The sequence below is a fragment of the Microcaecilia unicolor genome, chromosome 4 (assembly GCF_901765095.1).
Source record: "Microcaecilia unicolor chromosome 4, aMicUni1.1, whole genome shotgun sequence".
In the NCBI taxonomy this organism is placed as follows: Eukaryota; Metazoa; Chordata; class Amphibia; order Gymnophiona; family Siphonopidae; genus Microcaecilia; species Microcaecilia unicolor.
In genome coordinates, this window is record NC_044034.1 from 233,190,751 (window position 1) to 233,205,101 (window position 14,351).

A 14,351-nucleotide genomic window follows, 5' to 3' on the forward strand; every position below is an offset into this window, starting at 1 on the left:
CCCCGAAAAAAGATACTGTGAAAAATATTGGTTATAGTTAAAAATGATTTAAACACTAGGTGTTAGTCACAAATATATTGGCTCAATACAAGCCAGACACATACAAGTGTCCGCGTGACTGTATGAGACGTCCCATATACATATATATATATATACATATAGTATATTCCTGTTGTGTCAATGCGCTCTCCTTTTATGAATTTGTGTATTCTACAATAATACTAAGGTAGAGCTTAGCCATTTTTTTCCCTTTTTTTGTATATCCTAGAAATAAGCAGTGGATTTTTCCAAATCTCATCTTAATAATGGCTTATGGACTTTTCTTTTAGGAAATGATTCAAACCTTTTTTAAACCCTGCTAACTGCTTTTACCAAATTCTCTGGCAACAAATTCCAGAGTTTAATTACACATTGAGTGAAGAAATATTTTCTACAGTTTGTTTTAAATGTACGACTTAGTAGCTTCATTGAGTGCCCTTTAGTCCTAGTACTTTTGGAAACAGTAAACAAACAATTCACGTCTACCGATTCTGTTCAATATATTTGTGAGTGACATTGCCGAAGGATTACAAGGTAAAGTTTGCCTTTTTGCGGTTGACACCAAGATTTCCAACAGAGTGGACACCCCGGAGGGAGTGGGAAACATGAAAAAAGATCTGAAGAAGCTAGAAGAATGGTCTAACGTTTGGCAATTAAAATTCAATGCGAAGAAATGCAAAGTGATGCACTTAGGGAGTAGAAATCCAAGGGAGACGTATGTGTTAGGCGGGGAGAGTCTGATAGGCACGGACGGGGAGAGGGATCTTGGGGTGATAGTATCTGAGGACCTGAAGGCGACAAAACAGTGCGACAAGGCGGTGGCCGTAGCTAGAAGATTGCTAGGCTGTATAGAGAGAGGAGTGACCAGCAGAAGAAAGGAGGTTTTAATGCCCCTGTTTAAGACGTTGGTAAGGCCCCACCTGGAGTATTGTGTTCAGTTTTGGAGGCCGTATCTTGCGAAGGATGTTAAAAAAATGGAAGCGGTGCAAAGAAAAGCTACGAGGATGGTATGGGATTTTCGTTCCAAGACGTATGAAGAGAGGCTTGCTGACCTGAACATGTACACCCTGGAGGAAAGGAGGAACAGGGGTGATATGATACAGACGTTCAAATATTTGAAAGGTATTAATTCGCAAACAAATCTTTTCCGGAGATGGGAAGGCGGTAGAACGAGAGGACATGAAATGAGATTGAAGGGGGGCAGACTCAAGAAAGATGTCAGGAAGTATTTTTTCACAGAGAGGGTGGTAGACGCTTGGAATGCCCTCCCGCGGGAGGTGGTGGAGATGAAAACGGTAACTGAGTTCAAACATGCGTGGGATATGCATAAAGGAATCCTGTGCAGAAGGAATGGATCCTCAGAAGCTTAGCTGAAATTGGGTGGCGGAGCAGGTGAGGGGAAGAGGGGTTGGTGGTTGGGAGGCTAGGATAGGGGAGGGCAGACTTATACAGTCTGTACCAGAGCCGGTGATGGGAGGCGCGACTGGTGGTTGGGAGGCGGGAAATACTGCTGGGCAGACTTATAAGGTCTGTGCCCTGAAAAGGACAGGTACAAATTCAAGGTAAGGTATACACATATGAGTTTGTCTTGGGCAGACTGGATGGTGTTGAATAAAAGCATAAAAATGTTGAATAAAAGTATAAAATAATAGAAGTGGAAAGCTTCAAAGATCATGCAGAACAAGCTGTTTCAACACTAAACTAAATCTCCTGAGACATGAGGCCCACATCAGCCAAAGGCAGGCTCCAGAAAGTCTGTGGGATAATGGGAACCAGATGCAGCATATGTTCTGCTGTAGGATTTATGGTATGTTACAGCCTGCCTGCATACAGCCTGCAAGCACGTGATATCAGGAGAAGATTATAAGGAGAGGGAACAAAGAAATAAGTAAGCATTTTGAATTTGTCTTTGTCTGTATATAGATTTCTCTCTCTGCATATAGCATTCTGATTTCTTTGCTTTACATTGCTTTGTTTTGATCATTCATTCTGGCTTGTATATTGCTTATCAAAAAATGCTTCCTGCAATAGCCCATTGAGCTATGCAGAAAAATTGTAAATACACTGTTTATATTAAATATCGTCTAGCCTTCTCTACAAAAGTGGCGGCAACCTTTTCTTCAAAGTGGCGAGCCAGCCAGGAGTAGGCCGCAAACGGAAAAGAGAAGGCGAGACGAAGAACAAATTAAGTGTGTGTTGTTAATGAAGTTTTTTACAGGATTTTGAGAGAGCAAGCGTTGTTTACGCCTGATTACTGTGTACCACTGAAGTGGACGTGATCAACCTACTGACGTGAACATACAGGCTACGACTCCTGAGCTTGCTAAAGAGAAATAAGAAGACGCGTGAGTAAGCTTACATTGTGGACTTATGTATATTTGTTTAGCTTTGTAGTTTTCTGTTTTGTATATTTTCTTGGTTTAGGTGCAGTAGTATATTTTTGTAGATTGTGGCTTTATAGGAGAAATTGTAATAGTCAGAATACAATGAAAGGGAAAGGGGCAGATAAGAAAGAAAAGCCTCCTGTATATGCTATGTATTTAGATTTAGATAGTTCAAAAAAATGCTCCCCTTTGCAGCATGTCATAGAATTATTCCCATTAGAAAAAAAACAGATTGAAAAAATACATGAGAAATGGTATGATGCAAAAGATTCTTTTTTGAGCTGGTCTCAGTATGGATCGTTTGAAAAAATACAGCAAGAGCGGGAAAAGCAACCTTTTGTTCAGCCTGAAGGTTGAGGAATGTCATCTGTTTTTGATTTCTCGGGTGTCTGGCTTTACAGGTTAAAAAGGTCAGGAAGAACTGAAATTTTTTTTTGTTCCTTTTAAAAGATTGTTTTAGATTAGATTTAAATAAGTTCTTTGTCTTATAGGGAATTCTGATCTCTGTTTATTTTAAAATATGTGTTATTCTGTTTCTAGTTCTCTATGTGGAATGTCTTTGCAATTTAACTTTGTTTGACTCTTTTTTAAGTGAGATTCCTGCAGTGTTAAGAGATCATCTGGCTTGAATTAGTCACGGTCCTAGCTAGTTTTGTGTGTAGGGCTAATAGGGAAAGAGGTGATTTAAAATCTCTAATAACCTCTGAACAATATGATTTGTCAGCAATATGGTTACTATGCTTCAGAATGTTATCAGAATGCAGGAATGCCCCAAGTACAAATGCAGACGCAGCAAGGATTAATGCCACAAGTAGTAAGGATACCTGTGAGTGCCCCGCAGACTGCAATACAGCAGCCGGCGATGCAATCACAGGGACCAGGGGCTGCAGTACAGAGACAGGGTACTGTAAATGCTTTTCCAACTTGGCAGAATATTCCAGACCAATGCTATTGACTGGAAGCAAACCCGTGTCAGGAAGAGGGAATGATTTTCAAATTAGACACAAGGGAACCCTTTATTACATTGACAATTGGCAAATATGGAACTCCTGTGAGATTTTTGATAGATACAGGGGCGAGTACCTCTGTGTTGTGTGCAAAACCACTGGGAGTTAAGCTTTCAAATCAGTATAGAACAACAGTGGGATTTACGGGGATAGAACAAAGAAAAAGGCTAACGGAACCGACTCTGGTGCGCTTGGAATGCCAACCGCACGGTTCAAGGGAGGCTGTGGTACCCTTTTTAGTGGCACCTGATTGCCCAGTAAATTTGTGTGGTAGAGACTTGTTGTCTCAATTAGGATTGTGTTTAGATTTTGGAAATAAAGAAATACCAAGTTTGCTCACTATGGTCCAGCAGTTGAATAATGAAAATAAAATAAGGGTTATGGAAGAATTACCACAACATATTTGGAGTACAAGTGATTCACCATATGGACTAGCCATAAATGCAAAACCCCATAAGATAGAATTAATAGAAGGGGCAAAGGGGCCGAAGCAAGACCCTTACCCCATACGACCTAAATTAGTATCCAAAACCCTGGAGCACATTGATAAATTATTGAAATGTGGTATTATTGAACCTTCAGTATCCCCGTACAATACCCCATTGTTTCCTGTCCCGAAAGGGGAAAACAATGTAAGGATAGTACATGATTTAAGAGAGCTAAATGAGGTTACAAAAAATCAATTTCCGATTTGTGCAAATCCTGCTACTCTTTTGCATACCCAGAATATATATGCATATAACACTGTTATTGACTTGTCTAATGCATTCTTTTCAATACCTCTTCATCCAGAGTCTAGGGATTTGACGTCATTTATAGTACAGAATGAGGCATACAGGTGGACTAGGATGCCTCAAGGCTTTACTGATAGTCCATCGGTATTCTCAAAACAACTAATGATGGATTTAAAGGATTTCAGGAGTCAATTGCCTGACACGGTGTCATTGTTTGTCTATGTAGATGATATTCTACTGTCTGCTGAGACTGAAGCAGAATGCCTAGATTGGACTACAAAATTATTTTTGTTATTAGGAGAGTTAGGATATAAATGTAACAGGGAAAAATGTGTTATAGCTCAGTCTACTGTCACCTTTTTAGGACAAAATGTTTCAGCAGAACATAAGGTCATTATACCGGAAGTTATATCTATTTTAAATGAAACTCCGGTACCGCAAACAGTTACCCAGTTACGTGCTGTTTTGGGAATGTTAAATTACTGCAGACAATGGATACCAAATTATACACAAAAAGTAATGAGACTTTATAAACATTTGAAACTGCCCGCAGCCACACCAAAGAATACACTAATTGTATTGGAAGAACAGGATAAAATAGTGCTGGCTAAGATTGTGAGGGATTTATTATCTCCAGGACCGTTAGCAGTAATAGATATCCAATCACCTGTGCATTTGTGGGTAAAAGACATGGGAAATAGTTGGGCAGCTATGATTAATCAAAACAATGAAGTAAATGCACCAGTAGCTTTTTTGTCAGGCTCTTTTAATCATGTGGAAAAAGGAATGAAAGAAATACCAAAGTTACTGACAGCTATAGTGGCTGCAGTAGGTAAATGGAGAGCACAAATGCCTTTTGTTCCTATTGTAATACATACCAACCACACGATTAAAACACTGTTGAGCCCTAGCCAAACAGCATTGACAGCCACTAGATTTGGAAAATATCAAGCAGTACTTTTAGGACAAGATATAAGAATAATACCATTAACTAAAGAACAGAGAAATAAGATAGATCTGCTTTTTCCTGTCGATCAAGAGGGTGAGATCGATACTATAGAAATCCCTACATTTCACTGTCTTACTTTTGAACCCTTATCTGATGGATTAATATGGTTTACAGATGGAGCTTGTGAAAGGACTGTTGCAGGCTTTGCCTGCGTGCAGGTAGATGAGAATCTAAGAAAGATAATGCAAGTACAATATAAAACCCCTCCTGATCATACTGCACAGCATGCTGAACTTTTAGCCGTTATTACGGCCTTACAACACACTGATATGACTCAAAATGTCACTATATATACTGATAGTGGTTACGTTGCAAGTTCACTACAGTATCATATATTAAAATGGCAGCGTAGGGGGATGATAACCAGTGCAGGTAAAAATCTACAACATTACACATATTGGAAATTGCTGTTTGAAATTTTGGCAAGAAGGGAACGTGAAGGTAGAAAAACTGCAGTTGTGTGGACCCCGGCCCACACTGAAAAGCCAACCTTTGAAGCACTAGGTAATGCAATGGCTGATGCAGCAGCAACGGAGGTGGTTAAGCAAAGTGAAAAGATTTTGTATAATACTAGACAGACACAGGAAGGGCCACTTACGAATGTAGATAAGATTGAAATGTGGCAGCCAGAGGGACAGGAAAGTGAAAAATGGTTGAAGAGAGGATGTATGAAATTGGGAAGTGAATGGTTTAATGCAGAAGAAGGATTACCTTGTATGCCAATGAGCCAGGCGATTAAGGTATTGGCTGGTTGGCATGCAACCATGCATTGGAATAAGGAAACAATGAGACAACAGTTTGAACAAAGGTTTTGGACTTTGAAAATTGATAACTTGGTTCAACAGGTTGTGCAGAATTGCATGGTATGCAATATTAACATACCTAAGCGAGGTCCTAAAATATCACCTGGGACACTTCCAATACCAGAAGGCCCAGCAAAAGAATGGTATATGGATTTCACTGATATGATTGTTCCAGTGCAGGGAAAAAGGTATTTGTTAGTTTGGGTGGATGCTTTCTCAAGGTGGGTAGAAGCATTTCCATGTAAAAGGGAGACAGCACATGAAGTGGTACAATGCCTGGTAACTCATATTATGCCAAGACATGGGTGTCCATTTAGAATAATTTCTGATAACGGGACACATTTTAATAACAGTGTTTTGAAAGAAATGGCAACGATTATGGGTTTAACACACAGAAAAGTATCAGTGTATCGCCCCACCTCCAATGGTTTGGTGGAACGCTACAATGGTATTTTAAAAACTAAATTGAGAGTATTACTGAAGGCTTTAAACAAGGAAACAGCAGGTAAACCATATACCTGGCTTGATTTGTTACCATTAGCTTTGATGGTTATAAGGGCCCAACCTAATGGGCGTACTAAATTGACCCCATTCCAAATTCAGACAGGACGTCATTTCTTCCCGATGCAGACAGCAAGTACTGATAGCACAGCTCAGTACTGGCAAAAGCTACAACCTATGTTAAACCTGACAAGTGATATGATCCGAACAAATGTAGTATCACAGGCAGGAACTACTAATGATGTTTGTGCTTTTAAAGTAGGTGACCTAGTGCTACGAAAGAACTTTACACATAAAACATGGAAGGATCCTGTGTATGTAGGGCCTTTTGCTATCACGGCCCTTACTCAGACCTCTGCCCGTCTGGAAGGTCATACTTCTTGGATACATTTAGCAGATATTCGACGAATTAATAACATTGAAATGGACAAAGAATAAACAAACATCATGTCCCTAAACATGATGGTATTGGACTGTTGTTGTTTGTTAATGGACAATGAACACATATGATAATAGACTTGTTACAGTGGCCAAGATGTTGAATTTGACTGATTGTATCATATGTGCCCACTGACTGACATCATCCTTGTCCTTGCCAACTATGATATATGGGACTACAATGATAAAATCATGTCTGTTATCCCAATAATACCTGTGTAAGAGATGATGAAAACCTTCATTGGACAAATGAGACTATTTATAAGCAAGCCTTGCTTATGGACAAGTACCCACAGACATCATGTTGGTGTCTGATTAATAGTATGACAACTGAACACATTCCCCCGATAAAGTGCACTTACACGCAGAATGTTGTAACAACTGATTCAATGAATGTTATGCTTTTAATTTGTGTAATTTTTAATGCCATATTAACTAATGCAATTGGGCATTATCCTTATAATTGTTCTTATATGAAACATAAGAATGACAGTGTACTTCCCTTTGATGAAACTCACTGTCTGTATTCAAAAGAAATATAAATTTTGTACCCTAGTACAATTGAATCTGTTTAATGCAACATGTATTAGCATGTTTGCAAAGATGTGCCAGGATGCTTTTAAAATGATAATGGTAACTGAAATCAGGAATGAATAGAACGTTAATATGTCAGCAAAAATATTGAAAGATGTATAAAGATGATGAGAAGGCAGAGCTTGCAGGCACAGCATATCATAAATAACAAGGGGGAGGAGATTTAGAAGGGAGGTAAGGAAACAGACTGGAGCTGAAACAGATGTGTTGAGGCCTGGAATATCAGTCCTCAAAGGGAGGATGTTGAATAAAAGCATAAAAATGTTGAATAAAAGTATAAAATAATAGAAGTGGAAAGCTTCAAAGATCATGCAGAACAAGCTGTTTCAACACTAAACTAAATCTCCTGAGACATGAGGCCCGCATCAGCCAAAGGCAGGCTCCAGAAAGTCTGTGGGATAATGGGAACCAGATGCAGCATATGTTCTGCTGTAGGATTTATGGTATGTTACAGCCTGCCTGCATACAGCCTGCAAGCACGTGATATCAGGAGAAGATTATAAGGAGAGGGAACAAAGAAATAAGTAAGCATTTTGAATTTGTCTTTGTCTGTATATAGATTTCTCTCTCTGCATATAGCATTCTGATTTCTTTGCTTTACATTGCTTTGTTTTGATCATTCATTCTGGCTTGTATATTGCTTATCAAAAAATGCTTCCTGCAATAGCCCATTGAGCTATGCAGAAAAATTGTAAATACACTGTTTATATTAAATATCGTCTAGCCTTCTCTACAAAAGTGGCGGCAACCTTTTCTTCAATGGACCACGCAGGTCTTTTTCTGCCGTCATCTGCCGTTAGGAGTTACGGATCAAGAAAGGGATCTGGGTGTCGTCGTCGATGATACGCTGAAACCTTCTGCTCAGTGTGCTGCTGCGGCTAGGAAAGCGAATAGAATGTTGGGTGTTATTAGGAAGGGTATGGAGTCCAGGTGTGCGGATGTTATAATGCCGTTGTATCGCTCCATGGTGCGACCGCACCTGGAGTATTGTGTTCAGTACTGGTCTCCGTATCTCAAAAAAGATATAGTAGAATTGGAAAAGGTACAGCGAAGGGCGACGAAAATGATAGTGGGGATGGGACGACTTTCCTATGAAGAGAGGCTGAGAAGGCTAGGGCTTTTCAGCTTGGAGAAGAGACGGCTGAGGGGAGATATGATAGAAGTGTATAAAATAATGAGTGGAATGGATCGGGTGGATGTGAAGCGACTGTTCACGCTATCCAAAAATACTAGGACTAGAGGGCATGAGTTGAAGCTACAGTGTGGTAAATTTAAAACGAATCGGAGAAAATTTTTCTTCACCCAACGTGTAATTAGACTCTGGAATTCGTTGCCGGAGAACGTGGTACGGGCGGTTAGCTTGACGGAGTTTAAAAAGGGGTTAGATAGATTCCTAAAGGACAAGTCCATAGACCGCTATTAAATGGACTTGGAAAAATTCCGCATTTTTAGGTATAACTTGTCTGGAATGTTTTTACGTTTGGGGAGCGTGCCAGGTGCCCTTGACCTGGATTGGCCACTGTCGGTGACAGGATGCTGGGCTAGATGGACCTTTGGTCTTTCCCAGTATGGCACTACTTATGTACTTATGTACTTATCTACTATGTTACTATGTTACTATGTTACCCATTGCACTTCTCTCAGTATTTTATATAAAATCTCCCCTCAGCCGTCTCATTTTCAAGCTGAAAAGCCTTAACTGCTTTAGCCTTTTCTCATAGGGAAGTCGTCCCATCCCCCCCATCTCTGTACCTTTTCTAATTCTGCTATATCTTTTTTGAGATGTGGCGACCAGAACTGCACACAGTATTCGAGGTATGGTCGCACCATGGAGCGTTGCAAAGGCATTATAACATTCTCATTCTTTGGTTTCCATTCCTTTCCTAATAATTCTTAACATTTCACTGTTTCAACAGAAACTTTAGGGCTCTGACAATTTACTGTGACATTGCCTACTTGGAACAGAAAACCGTATTAAATAATTGCTGACACAATGAAACACTAGGAACTGATTTCCCTATTCAGACTCAGTGATGTAGCTGCTGTCTCGCCATCTATTTTCTCCACAGTATAGTCAGTGCATTCAAATTCTTCAAATAAGTCTGCCATCTGAAAGCAATATTCCTGCAAGACAGCCATCGAGTTTTTGGGCAGACTGGATGGACCGCACAGGTCTTTATCTGCTATCATTTACTATATTATTATGAGTTGCTAAGATGGGCTTTAATAGGTGCTTTATATATTCATAAAGAATCAACCACTGTATCACAAGCAAGCTGAAAAGGTTATATAGTAGCTAAAAAATGTTAAAAATCAAAATTTTAAAAAATCTGACCCGAAGATTCTACAGCATCTGTCCATACCAGATTGAGTGTGTGACTCCACAAGGTACACAAAAAGCATTCTTGTTTAGCTCAAGCACCCTATTCTACACTGCTTGGTTTATGTACTTACACGCTACTTCTGCTTCCATATGACCTTTCTCTGCAGTACACAATGTCAAACTTTAGTTTGGTCAAGTGTCCAAGGAGACTATCATGCATAACCCTTTCCTGTGGTGTCAACTATTAAACATATGAAATTCTCTGATACAGACGCACCCACAGATGGTTTACGGTCAACTATGAGTAATTTTACTAACAACTGTTCAGTGTGACTTACATTAGGGGTGAAACTATCATGACTAAAGGCACTTCTCCAAGAATTTTGATTTTCTTTTGGATATGTTGGCATAAACAGTAAACTATAATGGCCCCCAGTTTTGACTTTCCTCACATGCTTCCTCAAGACTAGGGTAAGCCTTAGCCATTAGTTTGGCCTTATAAGAAAGTTTCTATTAAGCAGGTCATGGTGATTTTCTGAATGCCCATGCAAGGCTTGATTAGGTAGGACATGCAAAGGCAACAACTTGTGTCAAGATACACTTTCAAGTCTCTGTTCAAGTGCTAACATTTTCTGACTAGTATTGTCTATTGTTCTGCCTCACTATATCATGCTATAATGCCAACTGCTATACACAGGCAGACAAAAGAACGGTATGCACCAAAATTAAAGAATTAATGAACAGTATAGCTGCCTCCAGAAAAGTAAAAATACAGAGGCACCTTGCTTTGAAGATTTGTACTTCTTTGCCTTGGAGCTATCCACACCTACACTTCTGGGGGACTAGGAAGCTGAGCAGGTTGGACAATCTTTTAATGAAATGATCACAAGAAGAAGTAAGATGTGATGTTTTTTTTTGGGGGGGGGGAGGGGGGGAGGTGGCTATTGTACTGAAAACTTCAAATTGTGGATGAAGTAAAACCTTGGAATGTGATGGGTTTGGGTGGTTCTTTGGCAGTAACAGACTTACATGTGGTAAAAGTAACTGGATTTAAGCTAATTCAATTCCCAATTATTGGTTGGTTTTGCCGTTTTCAATTCTGCTTCAAAACAGAATAAAAACCATGATTATTTGAATCAGTAGGATAAGGAAACCATAGTATACTTGAATGTAATTCACCAGGAGTTCAGGTTTGGAAAAGGCAAGTAACTAAATCTAACATCCATTCATTACAAAAGATTTGAATTGCTCATGGTTTTTTTTTACCTTTCGACTGATGCCTAGTTATTTAACTGGGGTAAGTTGAGCAGTTATACTGACAAAGAAAAACTCAAACTGCAGTATTGGTGTACTTTACACTATTAGAATGGGGTCACAACAGCAACCAATTGAGTACATAACAGAGAACCCATGAAAACAGATATAAATTTGAATAAAAATGATAATGTTAAGAAATGTGTGATCAAAAATGTTTTGAAAAGGTTTGTGTGTTATTAGTCCATTAATAATAAATTATACAGGTTTAAGATTACATTTTGTGCATCTACGCTATTCAAGCTGGTTCACACTATTTAGACAACACTTTTCTATAAAGGCACATGGATTTCTAAAAACAATAAAGAGAGCGTTTTTTTTTTTAAAGTGCTAAATTAAATACTATGCCCATTTCTTGCATGGATTTTGATATAGAATGTTTGACAGCTTCTGTAATTACAGTATTTGCTACATACCTGTATCCCAATGCTTCCACATTTTTCAGCCTGTTACTTTTCAGTAACGTATTTCCCAAAAAAGTGGCTTCTGACATCCAGTGTTGGTTCCTACACCCACAGACTGCTGCTCGGAGTTCTTCTGACAGCTCTTGGAAAGACTCTACCTTCTGAATTCTCTGCACAATCATCAGCCTTCTGTCAGCCCTTAATTCTTGTTTTGACAAAATGACTCCTGACCTTCTGCTGGAATTTTTAGATTTACTGCCTTTTATTCTTAAGGTTGTATCCTGGAAGAGTACAAGATAGGAAATTAAAAAAAAAATCCATTCACAAAACACAGAACAAAACAAACGAAATGTACATATTCATATGTGGAGAGTAATTCTATAAGGAGACAGCAAGATTTAGGCATGAGAAAAGCACCTATTTCAAGCCTAATTTATAAAGAAAAGCCAACACCTACTTTTCTTTATAGAATACTAGCAAAAGTGGTCAAAAATGTACCTCTATCTTAGGCACAAACACTTACCCCAGTCATATAACTGCTATAAATGTTCATATCTTATCACATTTTGGACCCTGTTTACTAAGATGCGTTGTAGTGCAGCTTAGCAAACAGGGCCCTTAATGATCTACAGTGGAGAACCATTAGTACGCGATGACCGGAAGTCAGTGTTATGTAACTGCGTATAAATTTATTATTTATAAATCAAACATGAGCAATAGGCAATTACAGCAGTAAAAATATTCAAACAATACAAAGTATGGCACAGTATACTATTTACAATGTCAACACAATACGTAATAGAACATTTTAATTGACAGTGTAGGGTATAAGCAAAGATGGAACATATAGATAGGTAAGAGAGTAAGAAAATCAGGTGACTAATTTAAAGAAAGGTGCACATAAGGCCAGAGAGATGGTTAAATATTAAACAGCTAGGGGTAGGAGTGGATAAAGCTCTTATAACCGGTTCAACAATAAAATGGCATCAAATACCAAGTGTGAAAACTTTTACTTAAAGTACTGTATGTATTGACAGAGCTGATATACAGTATTTCTGCAACAATCATTTATAAGACAAGGGTCAATTCTGTATCAAACCACCTTTACAAAGCAAAAGATAAAAGTACTGTACAAGTATAGTATTATAAAATCTAAGTTCTAAACTAAATGTAGGCCATTGCTTATTTGTTAAAGTCAGTAATCTTTAGCTGTTTTAGGTTAGTGATACTTTATTTCTCGCAAAATCTGTCACTCGCCTAAGGTGCATGATTTCTAAAGGTTCTGCCCCATGTTCCTCCATAAATCTGATATCTATCAAGAGCAGCGATTGCTTAAACAGGCAACATTTTCATAGTTGGCACATCATCATCCTCGTCACTGGTGTTGTTTTCTGGGAGATCATGCTGTGGTTGAACAGCCTTGTTGTCCTCTTCTGACATAAATTCCGTATTAGAACACCTGCATCATTATTTTCGCCCCACAACCAGTTTCTAATCATTTCAGCAGAAGTTTCTATATCAAAGTCTTTTAACATATTGTAGATGTGAAGGGGCATAATCGAAAGTGGCGTTCAAGTTTTCCTCAGCACGTCCTCGCAGGACGTCCCAGCGAAGGGGCGGGAAAACCCGTATTATCGAAACAAGATGGGCGTCTTTTGTTTTGATAATACAGTCGGGGACGCCCAAATCTGGAAATTTAGAGATGGTCATCCCTGATTTTCGGCGATAATGGAAACCGAGGACGTCCATCTCAGAAACGACAAAATGCAAGCCATTTGGTCGAGGGAGGAGCCAGCATTCGTAGTGCACAAGTACCCCTCACATGCCAGGACACCAACCGGGCAACCTAGGGGGCACTGCAGTGGACTTCACAAATTGTTCCAAGATGCATAGCTCCCTTACCTTGTGTGCTGAGCCCCCCAACCCCCCCCCCAAAACCCACTCCCCACAACTATACACCACTACCATAGCCCTAAGGGGTGAAGGGGGGCACCTACATGTGAGTACAGTGGGTTTCTGGTGTGTTTTGAAGGGCTCACATTTACCACCACAAGTGTAACAGGTAGGGGGGGATGGGCCTGGGTCCGCCTGCCTGAAGTGCACTGCACCTACTAAAACTGCTCCAGGGACCTGCATACTGCTGTCATGGAGCCAGGTATGACATTTGAGGTTGGCAAAAAAAATTTTTTAAGTTTCTTTTTTAGGGTGGGAGGGGGTTTGTGACCATTGGGGGAGTAAGGGGAGGTTATCCCTGATTCCCTCCGGTGGTCATCTGGTCAGTTCGGGCACCTTTTTGAGGCTTGGTCGTAACAAAAAATGGACCAAGTAAAGTCGCCCAAGTGCTCATCAGGGGCGCCCTTCTTTTTTCCATTATTGGTCGAGGACGCCCATGTGTTACGCATGCCCCAATCCCACCTTCACTACGCTTCCGACACGCCATCGGAAACTTTGGTCGTCCCCGCAACAGAAAGCAGTTCAGGACGCCCAAAATCGGCTTTCAATTATGCCGATTTGGGCGACCCTGGGAGAAGGATGCCCATGTCCCGATTTGTGTTGAAAATAAGCCTGATAGGCAGCTTTTTGTTCATTTGACAGGCTAAACTTATTGATGATACCTGTTTCAGTGAAGCCTTCAAAGAGACTCCCAGAGTCACTGGAAGAACTGCTTTAGGCAAAGAAATCATCCTCGCCCCGTCCTCGCAGGTTTTGTCCCCGTCCCGTGGGCTCTGTCCTCATCTGCAGAAGAACACTTATGATTTTATATTTAAATCTCTTTAATAAAGTATAATAATTTGTACCTC

General features: G+C 39.7%; 1 protein-coding gene across 2 annotated transcripts in view; it reads right to left on the reverse strand.

Moving 5' to 3' along the window:
• The window catches only part of NEPRO (nucleolus and neural progenitor protein), a 108,879-nt gene that overhangs the window by 55,776 nt on the left and 38,752 nt on the right, over positions 1 to 14,351 (reverse strand). For both annotated transcript variants that reach the window (XM_030201325.1, XM_030201324.1), the window contains exon 8: positions 11,563 to 11,831. In XM_030201325.1, the coding sequence (XP_030057185.1) occupies positions 11,563 to 11,831 (269 nt within the window). The remainder of the gene's footprint in view (positions 1 to 11,562; positions 11,832 to 14,351) is intronic.